Raw genomic sequence first — 25627 nt, forward strand, 5'->3', positions numbered from 1 at the left:
TAAAGTTTAAGTTTTTATTCATTAATTTAAGTTACACGGAGGAAATCAGGGACACACACAAAAAAAAAAAGGTTAGAAAGAAAAACAATCATTCCACATCAAATGGCAGAATGTTTCCATGGATCTGTCCTCACACACTTATAATGCAAACTACAGACTACAATACACGGCAGAAATAAGACTTGTGATCTACTGTAAAGTGCAGACACGTCGTTTTAGTGTATCCCTGCTACATACTGTAACCGCTGCTTCCAGATGTTAACAGCCGGAGCGTATAGTCCTGAATAGTATGCAGTACGAGCGCTTCAGACAGAAGCTGGTGTTTGAGATACATTAGCAGAGGGCTGGCATAACGGGAGCATGGTGTGTGTGTCTCATTACGTAGCCCTTGCAATGACTTGATTGACAAAAACAAAATATATATAAAGCAGACCGCACTTTGTAAAAGTCACCCGCCTGTCCTAAAAGGGTCCCGTACAACCATTGCGAAAACGTAACTGCTAATACGGAAAGTTTATTGAAGGATGCCCATCGACCACAAATCCAGTGAAAACATCACCAAGAGTATTTATATGTACATTTATTTTATTGTCTTATTGCAGCTCCAGGTTTTTTTGTAGACTTTCACAGGTCTGAGATCAATTAGGATTTTACTTGTTTCGCTGTGGAGGAATTGGTTAATTGAATTGCTCCTATGAAAGTTAAATACGAGGTGGTGGACCTTCAACAGCTGCTGTTAAGGTGCCTTTGAGCAAGGCACTATCCCCCGCCCCCACGGCTGGTTCAGTAGGGCCTGTTGGTAGCCAGCACTACAAGACTGCAAATGTAAAAATTAAAAAACACAGAAAAGCAGAATGTCTTCCTCTTTTCAGAAGCCAGAAGTTGCAGAAATCATTCTGAAAGAGAACTTATAAATTATCATCGCTGTTCATTTCTACTTTACAAAAAAGAAAAGAGTAGCACCTACTGGACCTTTACTTAATCAGAGAGTTGACTAACAACAGCTGTGAGGAATATTTGCAGCAAACTGAAGGTTTTCTGGCTGCTCCGTGTATAAACCGTAGTATTACCGCAGTACTTTTTTTGTGTTTTGTTTTTAAAGTTTGTTCCCGCTGAAGAAGTTCTTGTGTGACGCCCGCCCCCCCCCGTTCTGTTAACCAAGCTGCCTGCAGACCGTCTCATCGTCCAAACCGCCCCCGACACTTAAATATGGCATTTATTTTTCACCCATTAATACCCAAACACTCCACCACTTCCAAGCCCTGATTCACAACTTTTAGTGTCAACACATTTGGCAAAATAGTCGTCATCGTGAAAATAACAAAAACATTAAAAAAAGACGAGTTCAGTTCACATCAAAGTAGAATACAGATATTATATCTTTACCCACAAAAAGTTCAAGTTACGACTAGCTTGAAAAAAGAAAGAAAGAAAAACATCACCATGTTATACAAGAGTGTGTGTGTGTGTGTGTTCACTATGAAGTGTTAGTTTGTAGTTTATCTGCTTAGGATGTCTGTCAGTGTGTGTAGAGAAGTATGTAAACTTACATTAACAAGCAACACGTCTTTCATTATCAACACAGGAACTCTTCCTCCGCAAAAGCAACAAAATAAAAGTCCACATCACATCGTTTGCATTCCCAAAGTAAGCATCCAAATCCATCACCACATAGAAGTTTGTCAGCTGGACACTAAAAAGCTCAAATCTTTCATTGAAAAAGAAGAAAAAAAGAAGAAGAAAAAATATTTTAGTGTCAACTATATATATACTATATATTTATATTTTTGTTCTTTTATACCAACCAAACATATGGTATATTACGTGTTGCTGTGGTCCCTGGCAACGTCAATGAAAAAGTACAATGATTAAAATAAAGACACTGATCCCCCGACTTCATCCAGCTAGTGTGTGTTTTTGTTCATTTCGTAATGTCAGTGTCTTCTCCTCGTCTTTGTGCACTGAATTGTGGGAGTTTTTCTGTGTTGTTTTGGTGTTTATAGTGTATTGGTTCTGTATTTAGAGAGAACTTGTTTAGTGTGTCAACATTTTAGTGTACATGTCACACGCGGATGCTTTTTGTATTGTCGGAATATTAACATTGAGGCATTGTAGGCATAGTTTAGTGTGTTTAGTGTGTATTTAGTGTATGCCGTTAGTGTGTATTTGTTGCCGTGTGTGCGTCTAAATACGAGCTCTGACGCTCTGACGGTAGACGGCACGGTTAGGCCTTCGCTGTGCGTTTAGTGAGCGTCTACGCGTTAGCACTGATGCTCTGTTTGTACACGGCGTGGTAGGCGTTTCTCAGCAGGACGTAAGGGAAACAGGACTCCAGCAGGTCCATGGTCAGGAAGGGAGACTCCTGCACAATCTGAAACACAACACACAGACTTTTAGATAACAGAAATATGAATAACTCCTGATGCATCAGTGGCAGAACCATGTTGGGTCACTCTTCCACGTCATCAACGTTATTAAGCAACAATGTAAATGTAGTCCACTGAAGAAATAAACTACAGGTGTGAAAACACTCTCAGTCTCTCTCTCTCTCTCGCTGTCTCTCTCTCTCTCTCACCATGTCCAGCAGCAGGTAGACAGATTCTCTGTTACGCGTCGTCATCTTGTCCGTCTCCTGTCCGATCTTCAACAGGCTGGATGAAGCCAGCTACACAGACACAGACACATGTTTTATACATTTCTAAAATGTCTGCATAAAATGATTGCGTGTTAATATCAACTACCTTTATGCAAATGTAATTTTAAAAAGGGTGTGACTTGATTATAACATTAACGTAGCAGCAGCATATCCGATACATCCTGGCATCTTTTTTAAACCAGCTGCTACAGTGACATGCAACAAATCGCCCCCATCTGGGATCAGAATGGTGTCTTTGTGGTCACGTACCCCCCTAAAAACTGCCATTTTTAATAAGAACATAAGCATGCGTTACAAAAGCTGAGGTCTGTTGATCTTACAGCCAGGAACTCTTTCAGGCGGTCCTCTATGCTCCCCTTGTGGATGGTGAAGAGAGCAGCAGCGATCTGGTTGATGGCCTTGGCCAGGCAGTGGATGTTATTACAGTGGCCTGTAGGGGGCAGCAAGCACACGCCGTTAGTGAGCGATCAAGAACACATCATCTGTATTTGATAATCAATTAACTCTGCTTTAAATTCGGACACGTGGGGCTCTTTAAGACCTCCACAGCAGAGAGACTCTCCACAATAAAAAACCTGGAAGTACCAATTTAAGCGGGGAAAATATGGATTTCCTTATTTTGTATTTCATGCAAATTAAGTGTGTGTGTGTGTGAGATGCATAAATGTGAATATAAAAGTGTGTAATTGTAAGTTCACACAGCGAGTGTGGCTGCACCGGCGCCGTGTTTCGAGACGCGCTGCTGGAAAACCAATCGGTGGCCGATATGCGGTCTGCATACTAACAACGGTGAAGCCCATTACAACTCATTATCCTTTTCAAATGTCCCTTATTAACAACGGCGCCTCTCATTTCAAGGTTGTTAAGAAGCGACGTCTTAATAATTCATCCTTGAGTGACAAATCTCTCCGATACCTGAACAGAAAGCCTCATTTAACTTCAGCGCTGTGGCTCTATTGCAGGTTTATTTAACTCAATAAATCGTTTTTTACATGCAACAAATGAGGTTAAACGAGTCATAATAGGTAAACTGACCTTTAAAAATGTATTTATAATACAACAATTTATAAAACGTACATAATGAAGATGATGATGGAGCTCTTGTGCACACAAATGAATCAAGCTGAGGCCATGAGGTCGATCTCATTTGCATACAGAACAGTCTCATGCCACTGATGCAGTAAATTATGTTTCCTACAATGTGTGCTATATCCTCCTGCACTGCTGTCAAGCTCCGGATAAAGAGCTCGTTATTTTCTTTATTCATTATCACAAGTTATTACGTTATTGCTAAATGTGTGGCCCAAAACATGATGTAGTTTGACATTGTATTATAGTTTAAGGTCTGAAAAATATAATCTGTGAATACCAGAAAATAGCACCGCATGTTGGATTACCTTCTATGGCGGGGCTGTACTGTGACATCACGTTGCTGGCCAGCGTCGGCAAAGAAACGGCCACAAACACCATCAGCAGACAGGCGATCTTATACTCCTCCTCTGGACTGATGTTCTCTGCACAGACACAAGCAAGCAACCTCCTTTCAGACATGGAATCTAGTGACCAGGTGCTCATTCAGAACACGAGACGGACGTTAAACTGCCATCAGATTAATATGAAAGATGAAAGGAGCTCCAGACGCGCACTCCACATTCAGATCACCTTTCTGCATGCGCGTCTCACCACTTTTCTGCGAGGACAGAGCCACCACCAGAGCCGGGTCGATCTCACAGGGCAGACCTGCTGCTGACGACAGCTCGTAGACATTCATGGCCACCTGGAACCAGACCAGAGAGTCATACATACGCATGAGGAGAGAGAGAGAGAACGTGGAGTCTACACTGACATCGGGTGAAGAGGTTACTCTATTTTTATGTGTGTGGGAGCGTGTTTCACCTTCATGTCCGTCTCTCTGGGGATGTGGTCCTTGAAATCCTCCACTGAACTGACCAGGAAGGGAATGTGACAGGAGAGCACCTGGAGAGAGACGGTCCGGGAAGAGATATTAAAAAAGAATCAACAATGTCACATTTACGGTGCTTTTATGTCCAAGAACTAGAAGTTCAACTGTATCCATCTACGGGACTTAGTGTGACCATCAATCATACCAATGTGGTGTGTGTGTGTGTGTGTGTGTGTGTGTGTCTTACATCTCTGAGGGCCTCCTGAGCCAGGGAGCGGAAGGACAAGATGACTCCGATGATGGTCATTCTCTTCAACACACTGTCCACAGCTACAAACACACAACAACAGTAAATATCAAACCATCCAACAGGAAATTCATCCTTCATTTGCTGCTTTCATTCACAAGCAAATAAAGTTTTATTATGTTTTTATGAGGCTTTTGTTGTGCCGTTGTCTGCAGAGTGTCTGCATTGACTTCTACTCGTCTTTCAGTGAAGTCTGCTTAACCACCAACTATTAATATTACAACAAGTGTGAACAAATCAATGCTGGGACGCTTCACACAGACATGAAACAAGTCAGGACAGCAGCCGGTGTGTGTGTGTGTGTGTGTGTGTGTGTGTGTGTGTGTGCGCGTGTGTGCGCTTACAGGTGAGTTTCTTGAAGAGGGCGGCCATGTGTTCTGGTTTGTCAAAGCTCGTCCTCATCTGGGTCAACACCTCCATGTTTTCTACCACCAGTTTCTACATGGAGACAAACACAGTTAGCAATAAACTCAAAAATCATTTTTAACTTTATGTTTATACAGTCAGATTATCCTTTTCATTTTCATATTTTAAAGATGTTCATCTTAGTGTTGAGGCCTTTATTCCTCATATTAGAGTTCTGATTATTATTATTTATTCCTGATAAATAAAAGTTACCAGAAAGTGTCCGTAGAACCAGATCAGACAGTAGCTCAGCATTTATCAAAAGCAGTAAAAATACAATAAAACAAAGACGTACAAACCTCTTTTATGTTGTATGTATGCGTATGTCTACGTGATTGTGTAAACACACCTTCAGCTCAGCGACCTGTGATGAGATGTGCCACATCAGACTCTCGCTGAGGAACTTCATACCGTACGGCCCCAACAGCTCAGACAGCGAACGCATCTCTGTGAAAACAACACAAAACAAATACAAAAAATCACTACAAAACACAAGTCAACAGAGTCTTTAACTATAACTTTCAACAATATAAAAGTGTGCATATGAGGCCGTGTGTGTGCGGGTCAGTACCGGAGATGTCGGAGTATTCCTCAGCGTTGAAAGTCAGTTCGTTCTCCGTGGGCAGGTTGACGAAGGCCTTCATGGCGGGGAAGTAGGCGATGTGTCCGTTGCTGACCTGACGGAGCAACGTCTCCAGGTACCTACACACACACACACACACACACACACACACACACACACACACACACACACACACACACACACACACACACACACACACACACACACACACACACACACACACACACACACACACACACACACACACACACACACACACACACACACACACACACACACACACACACACACACACACACACACACACACACACACACAAGAAAAACACAGTTTGGAAATTTAACAGTAAATGAAAAAACATTCCTACATTTTCTGTGCCCAAGAAAGCAAAATCTGGTATTTAGTTGTTTGTGCTGTGACAGTATTTTGTATCACAATACAAATGATCTCCTTCTGTCCAGTAATACAAATGAGGAATTAGTTTTATCGGTGTTTGTGATGAAAAGAGTTTCCAACACGTATTGCTTGAGACTCGACAGTACGCGACGGCTCCTGTAAACGTACCAGTTGGTGTACAGACTGGTGATGGTGGGCTCCCCGTGGCTGTCCAGGTGCTGCGTCTGCTGCAGGAGGACGTTGTTGAACACCCGGGTGATGTCGATGGTGACGTAGTTCTCTATGGACTGAAGCACCGTCATGTAGGCCCGCACGCTGGTCAGCAGCTCGCTGGGCTTGGCTATCTCCTGGGTAGCCTGGTTGTACATAGTCATCCCCACTATGGACCTGGAGACGGACGTTACGATGGACGTTTAGTAAAAGCACATTTAAAGCCTCACAAACTGCAGCGCTGACATCCTGCAGAGGATAAACTCTATTTAAATGCACAGTGAGACTCTGTTGACATAAGCAAGTAAAACTAAACTCTTCTTCTTTGGTGTTGTGAATCTTTTGCAGATGCTCTCTTGTATTTCCCTTTTAATCACCGACACCAAACTTACTGCCGTTTGTAGTGATGATGATCTAGAAATTGTTGCTTTTTCGATTCATCGAAGGCCAAATGTCTAGAAGTTAATTAACTTAAAAGGTAGATAAAAAAGCTCAGCAACTGGGGCTCTTAGTCTAAGTTTCTTATTGACTAAAGGGATCTTTGTGTCTGAATGGGACAGAAATAAGCTCCGACAGTAACTCTGCGTGTTTGATCTGCGTGTGTTTGAGCTTACTTGGTGAATCGGATCTCCAGGTGCGAGGTGAGGTACTCTCTCGGTGTGAACGTGTGCTCCCAGACCGCCAGGTTGGGAACATAGTTGATGGAGAAGCAGAGTTCAGAAAGTGCTGTGTGGAGTTTATCCAGACTGTGGAGGGGGGAAGAAAGAAGGTCAAGATTAACTCAGTAAAATACGATAATCTGTGTCTTTACAGCAACAAATAGGCATATAATGCATCAAAGAGGAGAAAGTTTGCGTATTGGGACTAACTTGGTGACCAGTAGTCTGTTCTTCCTCATGCTCTCCACGCCCGGTTTCTCTCTCTCCGGCTCGCCCTTCTTCCCCGTCGCCTTCTTGCTCTTCTTGTTCACCGCCTGGCTGATGGTTTTCGCACAGTGCTTGGGAAGCAGCTAGAGATGGAAGAGTAGAAGAAGATTAGCCAGACGGTGGAGAGAGAGAGAAAGAAAAGAAGACGGGAAGGGATAAACAAGAGATCGAGGGAAGGGAAGACAGATGGAGAAAGACCGATCATTCACGGCCTGGCTGATGTTCTTAGTAAGAAGTGGAGCTAGCAGACTGATAGAGATCAATTTAAGAGGCTTTTAACTACAAGCATCAACAAAGGCCTCAACACATTAATGTGACAGCATGTAATATTATGCAAATGGAAAGTTGTTTCTGCCAAATCTTGTGACATTAGAAAGTTTGTTAGCATAAGAAAACTTTTAAGGACTTTGTGAGTGCATTGGCACTTTAAGACACCTTTGAGTTTGCTCTTCTTTGTGATAATCGGTACAAACGCGGAGCGTTAGAAGAGAAGATCGATACAACCGAGAGGCATCGATCTCCTCATCCAGCTCCCTGCAAGAAAGCAAATGATTGCATTTCCTAAAATGTCAAAGTATTCCTCTAAATTGGCTGCCTGTGTGTGTGTGTGTGTGTGTGTGTGTTCCCACCTGGTCGCTGAGTGTACATTGTTCGGTGCAGATGTCAGTGATCAGGTTTCTGGCCTGTTTGGCCATTTCATCCAGAAACATGTTGCACAACGACAGGCTTCGATCCCCGATGTGGTGCCGCTGTGGAGGAGGAAAGAAACGTCTTTATTGTTAAATATCAACGTAACATTATTTCACAGTAACGGCTCCGTTTCTGAGCTGTAATTGAATCAATAACCAAACGGCAATAAAAGAGAAAACATGCCATCAAAAACCATACAATCAAAGGATAAGGTCAGATAATTAAGATATGTTAGAAGTTTAACAATTCAAATGATAAAACCCTTAAAACATGTAGTTAATTGTAGTAAAGAAAGTGCTTTATTGGGCATCACCGCCGCATTTGTGTGTATTGTAGGAAAAATAGACGAAGCGTAAATAAAGACATTTAAATAAAGATTTAAAAAGAGAGCGTATCCGTTACGTGAGACCTGCAAGTGAAAAATAGCGTCTGACTTGCTTGCGGTCTAGACGGAGGGTTAGAGAGCGTATCTATACGTGTGTGTGTGTGTGTGTGTGTGTGTGCTTACCTCCTCAGGGCAGAGCTCATGTGTACAGGACATGAAGTGTGTGCAGAGCAGAGGGAAGCAGATGGAGTGTCGGCTCTGGGAGGGAAGCTCCAAACACTGCTGGAACATCTTTTCAAACGCACGGCTGTAGAAGCTACTACCACAGACACAAACACACAGGAGAAGATTAAATACGGGACTAACACATACTTTATCAACATCAAATGCATACCAAGGGTGTGCATCTCACCAGAAAATAGACAGGTCCGACGTCTCCACCAGCATCTCCACCAGAGAGTCCACCATCTTTGTGTGGAAGATGATGGTGTTCATCATTTTGCCGAGCTCCTTGTGATCGGCGATACCAAGACTGGCTTTAGAGACGCTGGTGTAGGCCTACAGAGGGGAGAAGTATTCTAAATATTAGAGATGTTTTTGGTACTTTTGTTGTGCCGTTCTTTCCATTTACACTCCATTCCACACAGTAGCAATATTTAAAAACATTGAGTGAAACATGCAGACTGTGTTCAGTAGTCCTGAACATTCCCCTAGTATTAGATAAAGAACTAAAGCTTTAGATTTGTTTGCACACCTGCAGTCTGAACCAGTCCAGCCTCAGTCCTCTGAAGTCAAACACCTCTCCATCCTCCACTAGAGCACAACAGACAAGATTACACTTTATCAGTCTCAAAGGAAACTCTTGTGACAGAGATTGATTAAAATTTCACACATTTATAGCCTAGTACCTGTAGTACAAGCACTTGCTAAATTACTTTAACTACCAGCTTTACTACTATCAATACTTCCACTTCTACAATGACGCTACTTCTCCTCTTTTTTTTCCAGCTTAGAAGAAGTAATGGTTCACCTTGTTTGACACTGAGAGAAGTCATAGTGTTGACAAATGAAGACATGATTATAGACTCGTCCTCTGGACACACAGACAGGTTCTATCAGAGAAAGACAGAAAACCGGTTAGAAAGACAAGTGCAGCGTGGAAAAACCTTCTAAAAGACAGTCTTTCTTAACTGAGGCCCAAAATGTTACGTTGTATCTGCATGCAAAGGGAAAAAGAGGCGGCAACCTCCGGTTCTGCAGAGTGAAGCCAATAGGGACGTGTCTTAAAGCTGCATTCTCTCTAGTGGCCATCAGGGGGCGACTCCTCTGGTTGTATAGAAGTCTATGAGAAAATGACTCTACTTCTCTCTTGATTTATTACCTCAGTAAACATTGTAAACATGAGTTTATGGTCTCAATCTCTAGTTTCAAGTCTTCTTCGATACAGCATGATGTTCATTTAGTAAATTAAGGTCCATTTAGAGTCAGACAGACCATAAAGCAGGGGATGCTTTAGGGCGGGGCTTACTGTGATTGACAGGTCGCTCCCCTAAAGAGCAGTATACGGCGTCTCTACGTCATTCCAAATACGGTAACTTCCATTTATCGGTTGCAAAAAATTCAACATGGTGGCCACTGAAGTTGTATTGTGGAAACCCTGCACCCTGTCCTGCCTCTAGATTTTGTCTAAGAGTACACTTCATGTGTGCATTGAGAGCGTGCACACGTTCATACCTGCACCAGTTCATTCAGCACCACGGCATCAAAGCCGGACAGGTACTGGACGTAGTATCGCTGCATCACCGGGCCGTACTTCCTGACGTGAGCTCTGAGCTCCTCCATGTAGAAGATCAGCTCTGCTATGTGTCTGTAACAACACACACACATCAACAGATTTAAGTTAAGGATGTTATGGTTGTGTGTAAGGTGTGAACAGGTGTGTGTGTGTGTGTGTGTGTGTGCGTGCGTGCGTGTCTGCGTACTTGTCTATGAAGTCATCTGTGCTTTTCTTCTGGATGTTGTCTGCGTGTCGAAGCAGCCAGATGATCTCGTCACGTGCAAACGACAGCGCCATGAACACGAACAACGCCTAGCGGGAACGAAGGAGGAGGAAATGGAGATAAATATGGAGGGAAAGTAGAGCAATATTTAGATTTTTTTAAGGGAAATGGAAATGTCAGATAAATAATTCTAAGATAAATTACCAAGAGCAGTTGGTAGCGAACACTTTCTCACAGTCTCTGAACGAAACACGCAATATGTTCATCTAATATATTCTGTTTTACATTTATGAGGGTCTCCATCTGCCAGAGGAACATACAGGGTTCTTTTAAGGTGGTAAAAATCTGTCTATCCAGGTCATTTAGTAGTGTTCATCTACTACTAAAACTGAATCTAGGGATATTTAAAGGTAGTATTTTGCTGTTTAAGGTGGTATTTTGTGTTACCTTAGGACCTAGTAGTCCAGGTTGATCGGCTAAAACAGTGGCCAACTCCTTCAGAGCCGATCGGAGGAACTTGCGTCTCTCTCTGTGCATCGAGCCTCTGCAGAGACACAGAGCAGACAGAGGAAGTCAGAGCACAGTCGTCATGATTAAATGGTATTTTGACACTTTCAGGACAATCCTGCAAGAGGACAAAAGTACGTAGACGACAGCGATGGCACAAGAACGAGGATGAGGATAAAAGCAGAGATGAGACAAAGAAGGGAGGATAAAAAAACTCAATAAGGGATGAAGAGAGGAAGAAGGGGAAGCTTCTGTGTGAGACTCCCAGAGAGAGAGAAAGAGAGAGAGAGAGAGAAAGAGAGAGAAAGAGACAGAGAGAGAGACTAAAGCAGAGCTGAAATTATGGTTAAATCAATAAAACAGAGAATCTGGGAAGTGAAATAAATCCTAAAATGTGAAATATGTTTTGTGTTTGTGAGGAACAAAAAGCAAAGGTTGGATGAAAACCCCAGTTGGGATGCGAAGAAGAAGAGATTAGTAGAAACACGATGTACGTACGCATGAGACAGGGCCTGTTCTTTGCACTCTCTGATGTCATTGATGCGTTTGTTGTACCTGGAAAAAAACACAAGCAGAGAGGATGTGTGAAGAGAGTTAAAAGAGCAACGATTCACAGAGTGTTAGTATAATACTGTAAACACGTCGGTGATGTGATTTTCTGCCATTTGAGATTATGGTCTCATGTCAGGCGGTCGGAAAACAACTTCAAATTCCTTGTTTTGTCGACCCGACAGTCCAAAAATCAAAACATATTCAACTGACAAATGTATGAAACTAATAAAGAAACTAAGTATCTTCAAATGCTTCATATCCCTAAAATCTGTACAACCTCAGCTATAAAGTTATGTAACTCACAGTAAATAAACCATTAATATTAATACATATTATAAAGTATTGAAATACATTTTTTATGTAGTGCAAAAGGCATGAATGCTCTAACTATCATTTGTTGATTTTAGATGTATTTAAACTTTAAATCTTTTAAAAACGGTTGTGTGTCCACACGCACACAGACGCTCGTACCCTCTGATGTTCACGAACAGGTCCTCTGCAGCCTTGTGGACGTGGAACACCTCGTCCCTGAACAGACAGAGGCAGGTGGAGCTCTGCAGAGCCAGCTTCCACAAAGACAACGCCGCAGCGTCGCTGTTCAGCACCGCATGACACAGGATGAAGCCAACTGGAGGGAGAACACAGACGGGAATACGTGACGATCCAGAAGCCAAAACAAAAAACATGTTATGTGGATGGAACAGGAAACCGTTTCACTTACAAACAATCCACTTCTCCATGGCGTCCAGTGACAGGTATTCACACGGCATCTAAAGACGAGAGAGTGTGGAGCACATACAGGTGAATGGACTAAAGGCTCAGACTCAAGCTCTATGTTTTAATTCTTCATTACTAAATATTGTTTTAAATATTCCCCTTGGAATAGTTGGAAGTTTAGCCTTTTTGGTGCAGCGGTCGTGATGCTAACCGTGTCTGACTGTGCAGGGTTGAGCATGGTGGAGGGAGCAGAGATGAGAGAGAGCAGCTGGGCGTTCCTCCACTGGTCAGCGGACAGATTCCTCCTGGGATACACCATCTGGAGGCTGATCAGTGCATCAGACAGGGACTGGAGGAGAGGCGGGACGAAGAGGGAGAGACGGGAGGAAGAGGGGGAGACGGGGAGGAAGAGGGGGAGACGGGACGAAGAGGGAGAGACGGGAGGAAGAGGGGGAGACGGGAGGAAGAGGGGGAGACGGGGAGGAAGAGGGGGAGACGGGACGAAGAGGGAGAGACGGGAGGAAGAGGGGGAGACGGGAGGAAGAGGGGGAGACATGAGGGAACGAAGAAGAAAAAGTGTACAGTGAGCTTTCTTGCACCTCAGTTAATCAACAAGTATTGCATCAGTCTTTCACCACATTACTGTATTTTTTAATTAAGTCGATACTTCAGCTGCAGGAACTTGTTTCGCTCCGACTGATCTAAATGTGGCACTAGAGGAGCTGTGGAAACTGTGACATTGTAAAAACAAGATGAAGTCTATCACACTGTAAACGTTTAACGATTACCTGGCAGCTTAATAAGAGAGTCAGGTTCTCTTTACCTTTCCATGAGGAACAAACTCCTCCATCAACTTCTTCAAAGGGTTCTCGTAATCCACGATCATCTGGCCCAACCGTGGGTACTCCCGGTCACTACGACACACACACACACACGGTTAGCATAGAGACCATGAACCGTTAACGAGTCTGTATTAAAGTGCGTTTTCTTTGCATCACCTGGCGCCGTGCGTCATCTCGTGGGCGTAGTTGTACAGTCCGATGATGGCTTTCCTCTCCTCTATGCGAGACAGTATCGTCATCAGAGTCGTGTACGTCACCACCAGGTCCAGGTAGTTCTTGGTCAGGTCAAAGTTCACCGTCTGACAGGGAACAACGACACAAAAGGGGCATTTTTCTTAATAACAATCATCTGTTCAGCTGAGACAATAACACTGGGAGCAACAGTTTGATAAGCATTGGGTACATGTAGCCAACATAAATAGGAAGAGAATGAGAAACCTTTATTTACTTACAATGTCAAAGAAGACCTGGCAGGCGTCGATGGTGTTCAGCAGCTCACACACGTGGTCCTGTTGATGAAGGAGTGAGTTTAAGTATCGTTAGAATCACTAACACCAGATGACCCTCCACAGTAACCTGTGAACAGTGTCTAATGTTTCTTACCTTGAATTCCATGACATCTACGAAGGTAAAGTAGTAGAGCGCCAGGTTCTTCAGAATCTCTGACTTTTCCTTCTGCAGCTGAGCCAGCTGTTGCTGTAAACACGTTACATAAAATGTTATACATATATATAAACCTATCTGTTATCATTTACTGCATCTCTCTGTATGACTTCTTGTATTTTATGTACCTTTAAAGTTGTTGTAGATGTTACAATTATTAACTAAATAATCAACAATATGAGTTGTGTATCACATTTACCAACTAAAAGCTTTTATTCCTCCTAAAAATACCGACCGAGTTTAACTCAATTCTGTTAATTGTTTTTCTCCAGATTTCACTTTTTTTAAGTGCTAATATCTGAATTTATTACTTTGTTCTAACCTCCCTCTCTCTAATACATCTAATTACCGAGTTTCCCTTCGGGGATCAACACAGTTTATCGAATCTTGTTCAAATTAATTACAGTTTCTCTTCATTTTGACTAAATTTAACAGCAAACTGATATAAATTAGAAACAGCTGCTGAATAATTTAGTGACATTGGAGCTAAAACTCCAGCTTTTATTTCATGAATCAAACAGAGAGACACAGATAAATAGATACAAAGAGAGATTATAAATGTGCGTGAAGTCATTTTACTTTGGTCGAACATTTCCTTCACTTGAATACAGGAGACATACTCCTGAATACGCTCCGTGTTGGACCAAAGTAAAATGTGTCTATCAAAGCAAAGCCAGACGATCCACCCTTGAATGCGTTTTAAAGACAGAAGAGAAACAGGAAGTCAGTTATCGAAAGCACCAAAACACAAAACCTTCTTCTGAGCTTCTGGATGTCGTCTGTGGACACAATGACTATGAACTCAGCATTTAAAAGATTCTCACGTCAATCTTTTAACAAGCTGGAATGTAAACTCAAGTGTAAAAAGCAGTGAGTTTAGCGAGTGTTTTCTATTTACATGACAGAACGCACACTGAAGAGAGTGCATCACTGCGGCTGCACCAAGGAGGTATAAACACTGTTACTCGACCCAAAGTCAAGTAAAGACAACTTTAAAAAGGTATTATTCTTAAATCTTAAAAATAATAATTAACTGGGAAACACAGCAAACTGACAGACACAATAAATCAGTATATCTGCTCTGTAACACTCCTTAGTGCAGCCAGTCGGTCCTCAAGCCCTCTAACCAACTAACAGCTAACCAGGCAGTTAACCAGGTAGTTAACCAGAGAGTTAACCAGGCAGTTAACCAGAGAGTTAACCAGGTAATTAACCAGAGTTAACCAGAGAGTTAACCAGGCAGTTAACCAGGCAGTTAACCAGAGAGTTAACCAGAGAGTTAACCAGATAATTAACCAGATAATTAACCAGATAATTAACCAGAGAGTTAACCAGAGAGTTAACCAGGTAGTTAACCAGATAATTAACTAGGTAGTTAACCAGAGAGTTAACCAGATAATTAACCAGGTAGTTAACCAGATAATTAACCAGGCAGTTAACCAGAGAGTTAACCAGGTAGTTAACCAGAGAATTAACTAGGTAGTTAACCAGGCAGTTAACCAGAGAGTTAACCAGATAGTTAACCAGGTAGTTAACCAGGTAATTAACCAGATAATTAGCCAGGTAGTTAACCAGAGAATTAACTAGGTAGTTAACCAGAGAGTTAACCAGGTAGTTAACCAGAGAGTTAACCAGATAATTAACCAGGTAGTTAACCAGATAATTAACCAGGCAGTTAACCAGAGAGTTAACCAGGTGGTTAACCAGGTAGTTAACCAGCCGCACAGTCACTCAGTGGATGAAGGATGGAAAGTCAAAGCGCTGCCAGCAGAGAGGAGGGAAAGTAGAGCAACGCAAACAACAAACAATCCAAAATAGCTTTAAAAACAGGTACAAAAAAAACTTAAGTACGTGAACTAAAATACAAACATTACAGAAACTTAGATACAAAAACTTACCAAAAAGCACAAGTCCGGATTAAGCCAAGTTTAGCATGCAAAACACAAACAAACACAGAAACAAAGCAGAAAACAACGTAAGAGACAATATTTGCACAGTTATACTGAATAAAGCAGTTAGCTACAAACACACTCTCATACACACACAGCTGTTTGCTAAATGACAGTTTGACATAAACACATAGAGGCCAGAAGCTAAGAGCTAAGCTAACAAGTAAAGCTGAAAGAAACATTTGATGAGCAATGACTCGGTTAAGTTCACGCAACACACCTGAACACACACGCACACGCACACACACACGCACACACAGGAGACTGTATTGAACAGTCTTGTTGTACAGGTGCGAAACTATCAAACAGTGACGTATATCTACGACTACACACTGTATTCTGAATATGATAATTGTGATTAATAATTGCTGCTGTTGATTTTACATTTTCCACTCAAAAAGCGACAATTTTCCAAAGTTCTACGTGCAGAAAAATAAACCTTTCAGTCTAGACATTCAACGCAGAAACACATACATGCAGGCGCACTTACGTTATTGTTCCGTGTCTCCACAGCGGGGAACTTCCTGACAATAAATTTAACCGCAGACTCCAAGTTCTTATCAACGAGATAGGAGGGCTTAGCCTTGGGGTCGCCACACGCCTGGAAAGGAGAGGAAAGGAGGAGGTGAGGAGAAACTAAACACAAACCACGGTGAGTACACAGCTGTTACTAAAAACACCTGTACTCTATATCTCAACATGTTTATTTCTATTAATCTAACATTTTCCTTCCTCACGGTCAGGCATGTTAGATGTGTGGTCATCACTGAGGAAACATTGAGTGCTCACAGTGAAAACTGGTTTATCTGGTCCAGGATGTGAGAAAGGTGTTCAGGTGGATGAATACATTGACACCACTTTCACATTTAGTGACGTTTCTCCGGACCGTATTCAAAACATGAAAACGAAACACACGCACAAACTTGAATGCAAGTGTCCTTTGAAAGTCACATTTGCCATTTAGATGCACGACAACAAGGAGATTCCAAAGTTGAATGAAGTTTGGAAGTCTGTGGTTTTCATGTTTGGATAAACCAGCCTGAACTGATCAGAGGTTCTCACCTGAGGAGCTGTGGAGAGACGTCAGGTAGCTGAGCATAGATAGTGAAATTATCGTTTAAATACAGGTAATACTTATTCTACATGTTGTATCTGCTGGCCCTCATCGTAATCGCCTCCAGTTAGGAGTAATACATTTCAGCATCTAATAATTTATCCTCATTTTACGCTTCGCCAGACGTTCTCCACAACACGGAGAGGATGAGAACCGCTGAGAGAGTCCCAGTAGTGAGACTGAAGAGTCTCTGAGCCATCACTGGTTAGTACCACTGCATGACGGGCAGAGTGATGGACGGGTAAGATGAAGAAGGGGTTGAATGAAACAGAAGAGGGGGGAAAAAAATGGAAAAAGAAAAAGGGAGAGAACTTAAGTACAGAGAAAGAGACAGAGAGAAAGCCCTGTTTTTATCGTTTCACTACACCCACAGATCTGCCTCTTTCTTCTTAATTACTCTCATCTACTCGTCTTAGTCGGCGTCTGACCGACAGCCCCGACTCTGGCAGGAAGCAGCAGCACTCATGCATTATGGGTAGTGTAGTAGTGAAGGGCGAGGAACATGTGGTGCATGCATGTGCCATAAACAAAGAGTTTGTTGGAGGAACAATCCTAGAAGAGGTCAGTGCCTTTGACCCTCCTGAGGATTCACTTCCTCGTGGTTTAAGTCTAGAAAGTGGAAGCACACATTTACAAAAAGGGCATAAAAAGTTACCAAACACGAGACGCTATGCTATAAATGTTTCTACCCGCTATATAACACGTCACAGCTAATGAACCGACACCACAACCACAGACCTGGATTTCAGTTTGCATGGACAGCCAGTACAAAATGAAAGCAGGAAACAGCAGCAGCACATGCTGGTTCACACGAGCACAGGGGGCCAACGGACGTGTAGCAGTTGGGATTCTTACGTTATTGTGATATGTTTTATACGTAATTATACGAGATTATATACGAGTCACATTTTGAGCTGTGGTCCCGAGTTAAAGGCACCACACTGCTGACAACTGGAAAGGTTGGAAACCTTCAACTCACAGAGATCAGCGTTACAAATAGCCTTTCTGCCACTGAGGACTAAAACTTTTAGCATCCTTTTAACGTACAGATTAGCTGCGACTACTGCACAATCACACCAGAGCCCCTACTGAGGATTTCGCTGGTTTAAATGCAAGTTAAAGATGCCACTTTGCATCTGGTATAATTCTACACGGGATGCAAAATGGTGCAGGGGGAAAATGGGTAAATTATCCTGAGAGGTAACAAAAAAATTTAAGAAAAGATAGTCTACCCAGCCGACAAAACTAACTAAATACGTATCATGCTCGATGCTTAGCCAAAAAACAGCTCAGGTGGTCTGTTTAGTCCGTTAGCTGAAGCTAATTCACGCGCTAAAAACACCAGAAACGGGCATGCTGGCTTCTTGTGAAGTTGGCTCTTAAACGCACCCACCACTGCAGGGTTTCACACACTAAACACTTGGACACTTAGGGAGGGGGGGGGTGTTTGACACAGAAACACATACAACACCAACATGACATCAATACCCATCACGGACACAGACCGGACCTTCAGCCTCAGCTTGTTTTCCTTGCGCTCGCTTCTCTCACACCCGATCAGAGTTTCAGCAACCGGCCAAAGGAGTTCTGTTCAGGTGTGCGAGAGGCCAGACTGGATTTTAACTGTACGTTAAAATGAGAAGCAAGGAATCAAGATGCGACCGTTTAATCCATGCAAAAAGCACGAGCCTTGTTCTTCTGATGACAACACACCACTAGCCTCACCCTACACACAACAGACTGCTCTCTACATCGAACAATGTCGTTATTACCCTTTGACTCACGCCGGGGAACTGCAGAGTAAAGAAACACTGTGCGGTTATTACACAACATTTGGTATCCTGACTATAAAGGACTACACGTGTGATTTACATGTTTTAGCCCAAACTTAAAGCGTAGAGTCTGAAAACTCCCTCAGGTCTACACTGATGATTTGTGCTTTTATTTGTTTAACGTCTGCTCTCTGCATTCATTTATTGATGCTTATGCTCTGAATGAACTTTGCCGATTTACTTACGTACTTGATGGTGCGTTCAAATGATCGTAGGAAGCTCCGACATCCCAGACTTGTGGTCAAGCTACCAACAGCCAAGAAACTACCCAAATCACATTGTTCTAACCACCTGGTTTGATTAGATGTCAGAAAGTCCCACAATCACTTGAAAGCCACAAAGAATAAAGACTAGTTCAGTGACATGACCGACAGAGAGATAAAGGGAAACACACATTGACAAACATTCAATGCCTTGCTTTGGGTAATGGTTGGCAGTAATGCAGAATACGTTACACATGAGTTGTAATTAATGGGCTAAAACATGCAGGACCGTGTTTTCTACTACACTAGCATACGCTACAGACCTAGCTTCTCTTTCTGTAGATGTAGCCACACCACTGCAGCATCTTTTAGCTTAAACTACTTACTCCTCTACTATTAATTATTTTACTTTAAGAAAGGACAGAAGTGGCCGTGTAGCTGCGTAGCGTCACAGAACAAAAGCATGTAGATTTAACAATCATTCTCTCTGGCACCGTCCATTAGTGCTGCTGGTGGCTGCTGCATTAAGCTGGCTGGCTGGGTTTTGGGGTGGGGTGTGTGGGGGTGGGGGGGAGGGCTGATGAAAGGATGGAGGTGAATGGAGGGACGGGGCATGGGAATAAGCCAAGAATCAGAAGTGCTGGATTGCCTGGATACCAGAACAGACCTCCGTCTCTCCTCCATCGTTTCTCCACTCCGGGTACCAATTAACAGCCGAGCTTCTCTAAAGAAGGGTCCCCACACGGTAACATATGGCAGAGGGACTCTGGACTAGACAGCACCGTGCCGGAGAAACCTCCATCTGAAAACTAATCACGGCCGCTAATTACTCTGGAATAATTCAACACCCCCGTGGCACCGTTATAGCGTTCCTTCAGAGTCTCCGTAAAACCACGGGATACAAACACGTACGCGTCCTCGCTGAGATGAATTAGTTTCTGTCTGTCATTCCTCACATTAGATGAGCTCTCTCCTTCCTTAAAAGGAGGGATTAACTGCGGCAAAGAGAGAAAGAAAGAGCTCCACAGAATGGATGGTTTCTTGTGATGAGCAGAGAGCCACTAGAGAGCCGCTACACCGGGCTCACAGCTGGCCGGCTGCCTGGACGAGGAGGCTGATCTTCACTCATCCTCCAGCGGTTGTCAGCGTTATTGCACTTTTTGAAAATAACTTTTTAGGATCAAACCGAGAGAGCTGGTTGGCATGATGCATTAATGTGAAGCGATAAATCAACGGCCAAAGTGGTGGAATGCACAAGAAGTACAGTTACTTAAGTACTTAAAGTAAAAAGTATAATATGAATATAAAAAATATAAAAATCGAATAAATACAATTTTGACGTACTTGAGTTTTTCCATTTTCTGCGACTTTATACTTCTATATATTGGAGGCATTTCTCTGACAGCTTAAGTTTCTAAATACTCTACAGGTTTAGGTTATTAATACAAAATAGATAACAATTAAAATCATAAATTCTAATTTATTATTGTACGTTAAGCTACCCAGCAGTACATCAAGTCATTAAAATTAGCGCCACCTTTACCGACTTCAGCATTATAGTGATTTAAACATAAAAGCACCAATAATGATATTAGAATAATAAAATGAAATTGGCTATTCTGCATAATGAGTACTTTTGGCTCTTTAAGTAGGTTGTATTGCGAATACTTTTGTACTTAAGTGCAGGCGTAACAGAGTACTTTTACACTGTGGTATTGTTACTTTATTTAAGTATCTCAATACTTCTTCCATCACTGCTGCAAAATCACTTAATTTATGAAGTAGACTTTCTTCACAATCGGACGATAACAGGACGATAAGTGACGATTAGCTGGTGGATTCTAATCAACAGTACAAACAGATGATATCTATCATTTCTATCGCTCATCAAAACATATATTTCTTTGATAAATATTTTCCACACTATCACTACTAACTCTAGGGGCTTTGAGACACACTGTAGTCGCTCAGGCTAAGTTACTGTGGATCAAATAGGCACATTTAAATGTAATATTCAATTGTTTCTGGTATTCCCAAATCTAATTGTCTAGCTTTTTTCCCCCCCAAACAATAAACAATGTGCATGTGAATGCTGAATCACAAGCAGATGGATCTCCATTGAGGGTTTGTACGACTGACAGTGAATGGAGCCCGGCTTTACTCTCAGCATTACAGAATCAGACATGAAGAGGAGTGAGGCACAACGGAGAGGACCAACAGATTAGTACAGGTAGCCAGGAGCAGGAGGAGGAGGAAGAGGGAGGGGGGAGGAGGAGGAAGGGAAGGAGGTGAGGAAGGGTGAAGGAGGTGGGGTTTCATCAGTGGAAGGTGATAAACTTTGCAAACCTTCCAAACTTGTCCTTGCTGCATAGGAGAGGGGGGAAGCATTGGAACGGAGAGAAGAAGAGAAGAAATCAAAAAACAAAGAGCCCACCCAGACACACTGCTGGATCACTGGTCTACACACACACACACACACACACACACACACACACACACACACACACACATGCATGTTTTAAAGTAACACAGAGTGTAGTAATCCTACCTACACATCCATTTTAAGGCTGAAATAATATGGCTGTCTTGAATACAGAGCGGTGATGAAGACAAAGTATTTTTTTTTTTTTTTACTGGCTGCAATATTTGCTCCACATTTCCATGTCTGTTGCTTAGTAACTGACAAAGCAGGGTTCCCTCATCGCTCCATCGCTGGTGATGAACGCGTGATCGTGTTCACAGTTATTATGTGGACACACAGCAGCATGAGCCACTTGTTTCTGCCGTGTGTCCAGGAGCACTTTTAGAGGCGTTTGGTTGAAGCTAGGTTGAGTCGGCTGGTGGTGGAGCGGCACGATTTGACAACATGTGAAGTGACGTCGGGGCGAACACGTGGGTCAAGAAAAAGAAAAGTGTTGTTGGGTTTTGGGGGAACATAGTTAAACTGGTGTTGACAGCTGAAGTGTTAGATGGTTCACAATGTAGATCTATGTAGAGCTAGACCCATACATCTACCAGGCAGGTATTATAGATAAATATACGTCAAGGCTGCCAAAAATAATATTGAATATTCATTCATAAAAACACAAAGGTCTGAACTATTTGTACATATATTTCTATGATATATTTCTATTTCTATTTATTCCTGTTGCTCGCTTTAAAAGCCTGCAGTGGATGAGGAACGGCTGATTCATGAAGTTGAAGTGAGGAGTTATCGTAAAGATAACTCCTCACTTCACAACAAAAACATAACTGAGGTGGCAGCTGTCTGGAGGGAGATCACCTTAAATTGTCCTACTTGCTGTTGGCTATATCGTACGTCATTTCCAGAAAATATCACAATACAAAACACGTGTTTCCTGTTTAAAAAAGTACAAACTCCGGAAGATAGAAAGTACAACGCGCTCATCTTTTTAAGTGATTACGTCTCCAGTCTGATCTGGAGCGCACAGCTGATTGGTGGTTTGTTTACATGTCGTTTAACACAGTCTCTCGCTCTGTCTGTCTCTCTCTTTATTACGGCTGTTGTTGAATTATTTCTTGTTCAGCTTGACTAAGCGTTATATTTCATTTTCAATAAGTGAAAGTAACGTTTGACTTCCCTCATGCGCTGCATTCAGTGGACTGCATCAGGTATTGATCCACATTAAATACAACTTCTGTAATAATGTCATTAAGAAACTCTGTGATTCCACTGTTAGTTTTTTATATGACAGCTATCAAATTGGCACTAAAGGTTCAGGTATAGAATCAGAGGAGAAAAATCATATTGGTGCGTCCCCACTTCTGTTGCTCTGGTTTGTTACCAGTTTAACTCTCGGGGATTCTAATGAAGCGTAACTACACGTCGTGGATCGGTCCGTTTTCTTATCTGTTGTCGAGGTTTCTTCTTGGGAAGTAGAAGAAAAAGAGGAACAAGAACAGTTAAAGGAAAAAGGTCAGCGAGACAGAATGGGTGAGTTATTAACACTCATATTGACTCTCATTTGATCCCTTTCTGCAACATATTCAATGTAGACTTTTGTCAGTATTTAACCGGCTCTGCTTTAAACCAACTTGCTCGTGTATTTCTAATAGTATGCATTACATAACAAGAGATCCCTCTGTGTTTATGCAGAGTCACACTGCAGGAGAAACGGGATTCCCTCGGCACACATTTAGATGTAAACCACAGGTGTGCAGTAATGTCAATGGAGGGACAAGAGTCTGCATGTTTGGCTCGTTTGTTACCCAGGTCACTCCCAATGTTTGTCTCTTCACATCAAATAGAATAAATAGAAATATTAAAATGAGCCAACAGTCTGATACAACTCTGTTTGTACTGTATCGTCCCAGGGGAACAAAGCCATTTTTGATTAATGAGAAATTTACGGGAGGTCTCGGGCAATTTGCCCTCAACAGCTCATAAAATACCGTTGAAATGAGAAATGTGTGGTAAACATGCCCCCAGTACTCAGGGGGGCCCTTCATTAAATGTCAACCTGGAATTATCTTTCCCCAGAAAGGCAATTATTCATGTTTGACTGCAGCTTCTGTCCCCTCTGAGCCACCGTAGCTACGCTTATTACTGTATTCTGGGCAACAAAAAGAAGATTTTGTTGATCAGAAAACAGCTGCTGTGAGTGTGCAGCATGAAGAAGAAGAAAGTGTTGGCACCACACAGCCAGTAGAAGAAGAAAGTCCTGATCTCACACAAACCACTTCATCTTTTAAAAAACTAAACAATCTACAGGAAAACTGTGGAGACTGAACTAGCTGGACTTAGAGAGGGGGAAAAGGCAATATACTACCAATACATCTGTTATATAAACCGACTGGTAATCTACCAATACAAATATAATTAATATAGCTATGATCAAATGTATTTGAACTTAAATACTCTAAGTGTTGTGTGCAAGACAAAATATGATGTTAGAAGGTCCACTGGCTGAATGATAAGCACAGCAAACAAAAAAACTTTAATGCCACTCGGCCAAGATTAATTGAGGTGAAAATATATTTTATTTCTGCAGACAGTCAATGGCGTGTAGTTAGTGAATATGCTTAAAATGGAAAAGAGCATTGCTGTGATCTTAGATGGTAATATTACCGTTAGTGAGCATGAATTACTGTCTCCCAAAGGTAGAAACAAGACCAAGTCTCCTGTGTATTCATTTGGAAACATTTAAGATGATCTGCTGGTGTTAAATTAGAGGCACTTTGTGAGGGAATTTCTGTAAAGAAATTTAGAAATAAAAAAAAGATTAAACCGGTCTCTAAATTGCTATTGAGGTTAGCAGAATGAGCCCACTGATTGTATCACAGATTACTGTCCCGGTTCTTTCGTTTCTAGCTTTGGGATGAGGTCGTTATTGGATGTTTGGAGAGTTTTTTTTCTCATATCACATGGTGAAATAAGGAATAAAGAACACATGAACAGCATTTTAAGGGTGGAAATATTCAGAAGCCTTATGGTGAGGCAGATCAGGAGAGATATGAAGATGATGGGACAGACCAAAAGAAAAAAGAAAGGAAGGAAGGAGGGAGGAAAGGAAGGGCGTACTAAGAAGAGTAATCAGTAGCAAAATCTCTACGATTGTGTCTTGACTGCTGATATAACTTACACAGAGAATAAAAACACACGTGTTCACCATGTGAAGTAAAAAGTTTAGACCCACTATCCTCCCACACACAAACCACTGGTGTTATACTATACACTATATTTATATTTAATATATATACTATATTTGACCTCTTTCCCTCTCTCTCGTCTTGTTTTATTCATCACACATACCCAGGCACAAAGGCTCGAAACACACAAACCGACCCACTATCCTCCCACACACAAACCACTGGTGTTATACTCCAGCAACACAATTAAGACTCTGTGGCATTAATTAGACATGTTATAGTTTATATCACTGTGTCTATTGCACTGTAACAGTGTATACTGTCATGTTTATATCACTGAGAGGGGCTATATGTGTATTTGAGCTGAAACAATTACTGTATCTGTTAATTAAGTCAGAAGTTCATAATGGATTACACAGAAATTGAGCAAAAAGGGTTTTTGTTATATTTTAATATAATAGACTGAATTATTTGTAGTCATCATACTGGACTCAGATGTTTATATATATATATATATATATATATTTTTTTTTTTTAAACAGCTAACATCACTTAAATAATCAACGTTAATCGAATTAATGAGCTTAACTGACATTAAAAGCAGCCGTTGGCTGTTACTTTAGCTTCATTTTCTTACAATTAATTTAGCCAATAGCTAAATGTAGCTTTGGTAAAAAAACCACTGCAACGTAAAGGTGTAAAGAACTGGCTTTTAATAATCCTAATACATGTTGGCATCAGACTGCAGCTGTGTTTTGGTGTGCTTCGTGTTTTGGTGGAGCAGAGACGACGCCCGATTGCTAACGTTAGCTTAGCGGTGGTTACCTTAGCTAGCAGCCGCGGCCATTACCAGCCGACGTTAGCTAGCTTTAACCACTACTGCAAGGCCTGGAGTTTTTTTTTTATACCAATATCACCTCGGTGGAGCTTAATTTTAACAGTTTCTGTTTTAATTCACCCGATTGTAATTTAATATACTATCCACAGTAAGTCTGCACGTGTCTTTTAATCCAACTAAAAAAATCTGTTTATATCGTAAAAACGAAACGGGGCCACTTTACCGCAAGCTAACGCGATAGCTTGTGTGCTAGCAGTGCTTTAGCTTCCAGGGATGCTAAAGGGACACACTTGGGATAATACGTGTCTATTGCCGCATATTAACCTGTTTGGAAAATGACATATTAACAGTGGCTAATACACAAAAATAGCAGTGCTACATTAAACCAATTGAGCAACG

At 41.9% G+C, this 25627-nt stretch overlaps 2 protein-coding genes across 13 annotated transcripts in view; one reads left to right on the forward strand and one right to left on the reverse strand.

Annotated features, from left to right (window-relative positions):
• The window catches only part of nckap1 (NCK-associated protein 1), a 26142-nt gene continuing 515 nt past the window's right edge, over positions 1-25627 (reverse strand). Inside the window, exons 2-32 of one of the 11 annotated variants that reach the window (XM_076104216.1) lie at positions 21127-21144; positions 16122-16232; positions 13623-13709; positions 13472-13528; positions 13176-13318; positions 13001-13091; positions 12389-12526; positions 12182-12230; positions 11932-12088; positions 11407-11463; positions 10849-10945; positions 10384-10490; positions 10136-10268; positions 9432-9513; positions 9156-9214; positions 8814-8959; positions 8585-8717; positions 8016-8135; positions 7330-7469; positions 7075-7206; positions 6419-6637; positions 5843-5973; positions 5621-5718; positions 5211-5304; positions 4807-4889; positions 4553-4633; positions 4340-4433; positions 4054-4170; positions 2977-3086; positions 2576-2665; positions 1-2371 (exon numbers count right to left, since the gene is read on the reverse strand). In XM_076104216.1, the coding sequence (XP_075960331.1) occupies positions 2255-2371; positions 2576-2665; positions 2977-3086; positions 4054-4170; positions 4340-4433; positions 4553-4633; positions 4807-4889; positions 5211-5304; positions 5621-5718; positions 5843-5973; positions 6419-6637; positions 7075-7206; positions 7330-7469; positions 8016-8135; positions 8585-8717; positions 8814-8959; positions 9156-9214; positions 9432-9513; positions 10136-10268; positions 10384-10490; positions 10849-10945; positions 11407-11463; positions 11932-12088; positions 12182-12230; positions 12389-12526; positions 13001-13091; positions 13176-13318; positions 13472-13528; positions 13623-13709; positions 16122-16232; positions 21127-21144 (3291 nt within the window). In that variant the 3' untranslated portion in view covers positions 1-2254. Of the gene's footprint in view, positions 2372-2575; positions 2666-2976; positions 3087-4053; positions 4171-4318; positions 4434-4552; positions 4634-4806; positions 4890-5210; positions 5305-5620; positions 5719-5842; positions 5974-6418; positions 6638-7074; positions 7207-7329; positions 7470-8015; positions 8136-8584; positions 8721-8813; positions 8960-9155; positions 9215-9431; positions 9514-10135; positions 10269-10383; positions 10491-10848; positions 10946-11406; positions 11464-11931; positions 12089-12181; positions 12231-12388; positions 12527-13000; positions 13092-13175; positions 13319-13471; positions 13529-13622; positions 13716-16121; positions 16233-21126; positions 21145-25627 lie in introns of all 11 variants that reach the window. The other 10 variants (XM_076104210.1, XM_076104214.1, XM_076104209.1 and 7 more) reach the window with 10 other exon arrangements.
• LOC142964085 (dual specificity protein phosphatase 19-like) overlaps positions 23671-25627 on the forward strand; it is a 15797-nt gene continuing 13840 nt past the window's right edge. The window contains exon 1 of one of the 2 annotated variants that reach the window (XM_076104222.1): positions 23671-25376. The gene's annotated coding sequence lies outside the window, so the exon portion shown is untranslated. The remainder of the gene's footprint in view (positions 25377-25627) is intronic. The other variant, XM_076104220.1, reaches the window with a different exon arrangement.

Source organism: Anarhichas minor, unplaced genomic scaffold, assembly GCF_050575085.1.
Source record: "Anarhichas minor isolate MPS153535 unplaced genomic scaffold, ASM5057508v1 ptg000029l, whole genome shotgun sequence".
Taxonomy (NCBI): Eukaryota; Metazoa; Chordata; class Actinopteri; order Perciformes; family Anarhichadidae; genus Anarhichas; species Anarhichas minor.